The 1,233-nt window shown below is 48.4% G+C and overlaps 1 protein-coding gene across 1 annotated transcript in view; it reads left to right on the forward strand.

The window, feature by feature from the left end:
• Positions 1 to 410: 410 nt before the first annotated feature.
• LOC101862314 (autism susceptibility gene 2 protein) overlaps positions 411 to 1,233 on the forward strand; it is a gene marked incomplete at its 5' end in the record, with an annotated part of 10,502 nt that continues 9,679 nt past the window's right edge. Inside the window, 1 exon segment of the mRNA XM_005111627.3 lies at positions 411 to 687. Within this exon segment, the coding sequence (XP_005111684.2) occupies positions 411 to 687 (277 nt within the window).

Genomic DNA, 1,233 nt, shown 5'->3' on the forward strand with positions numbered 1-1,233 from the left:
GGGTTCTTTGGGTGGCGTTTCCTGTGCGAGCAGGTGGTTAGAGGGCTCTAGCGCTACGTATTATTATTTTTTTTTTCGAAAATATATTTTTTTAAACATTGACCAACGCACGGTGTTATTGAACACATCCGATCGTTCGATTCACGACCTTGATAAACAAATATGTTTGTTTTTTTAAAGTCCCCCCTCCCCTGAAACAAGGCAAGTGGTGCGCCTTGGTTGGTTTGCCTCTTCTATTTCCTCATCAAACATAATCTGTCTTCCTAATTTCTCCTCCTTGTGTTTGTGTTTGCTCTCTTGTTACAGCTTTATTCTTCAGCGTTTATATTATAATGTGACCTTGCTGTGTCACAAGTGCCGTAAGACACTTTTTTAAAAAATCTCAAACTGTATTTTTCTGCCGTCCCCAGAAACAAGGCAAGTGGTGCGCCCTGCACGTGAAGGTGGCCTGGGAGATCTACCACCGACAGCAGAAGCTACAGTCGCACCGAGACGGTGAGGGGGGCGGAGCTAGCGGAGGGGGGCTGGGCAAGGGGGCGGGGCCTGAGGCCAAGCCCCTGGAGCCCCTGTTGAGGCCGCCCTCCCACCTGCTGCCCGGACACGCTCCCGGGGGCGGGCCCAGCATGCCCCCGGGGTCAAGGCCACCGGACATCGGCGCTCCTGCCCCCTCCAGTCTGCTCAGCTCGGGTGAGTGTCCGTAATACAGTATATAGCTTGTGTGTCTGTCTGTCTGTCTGTCTGTCTGCTGCGATGGTTCTAAGGAGTGAAATTGATGAACTAGTTGGGGGGGGGGGCTTACTACTGTGGGCTTTGTTTGTGGATACATCTTTGTTTACTGCACGTCTGCGATGGGGGGTTAGAAGGCTCTCTCTCTAGATTCCTACTTGTTCACTTTCTCTCTGTTGTTTCTCTCTGTCTGTCTTACTGTTTTCCCCAGCACTAAATGACCGTTATTATATCAGTGTGCTGCTCTTTTCTCAAACTCAAAGCTCGTCTGTCGTGACTGTCAAAGGAGCGAAGTAACTGATGATTCAGCCATGTGAGGGGGGGGGGGCATTACTGCTCTGTGATTTCTTTCTGGGTTGATCTTTTAGATCTTTGTTTTTTGCACATAATGGAGTATAGATTTACGCTTTAGTCTTTTGTGCTGGACTGTTGTATCCTATTCTAAGACAGTGGAAGTAGCCGGCCTCCTAAAAAAATATGAGTTGTCTCTTAAAAGCCATAAAATAT

Source organism: Aplysia californica, unplaced genomic scaffold (assembly GCF_000002075.1).
Source record: "Aplysia californica isolate F4 #8 unplaced genomic scaffold, AplCal3.0 scaffold01092, whole genome shotgun sequence".
Classification (NCBI taxonomy): domain Eukaryota; kingdom Metazoa; phylum Mollusca; class Gastropoda; order Aplysiida; family Aplysiidae; genus Aplysia; species Aplysia californica.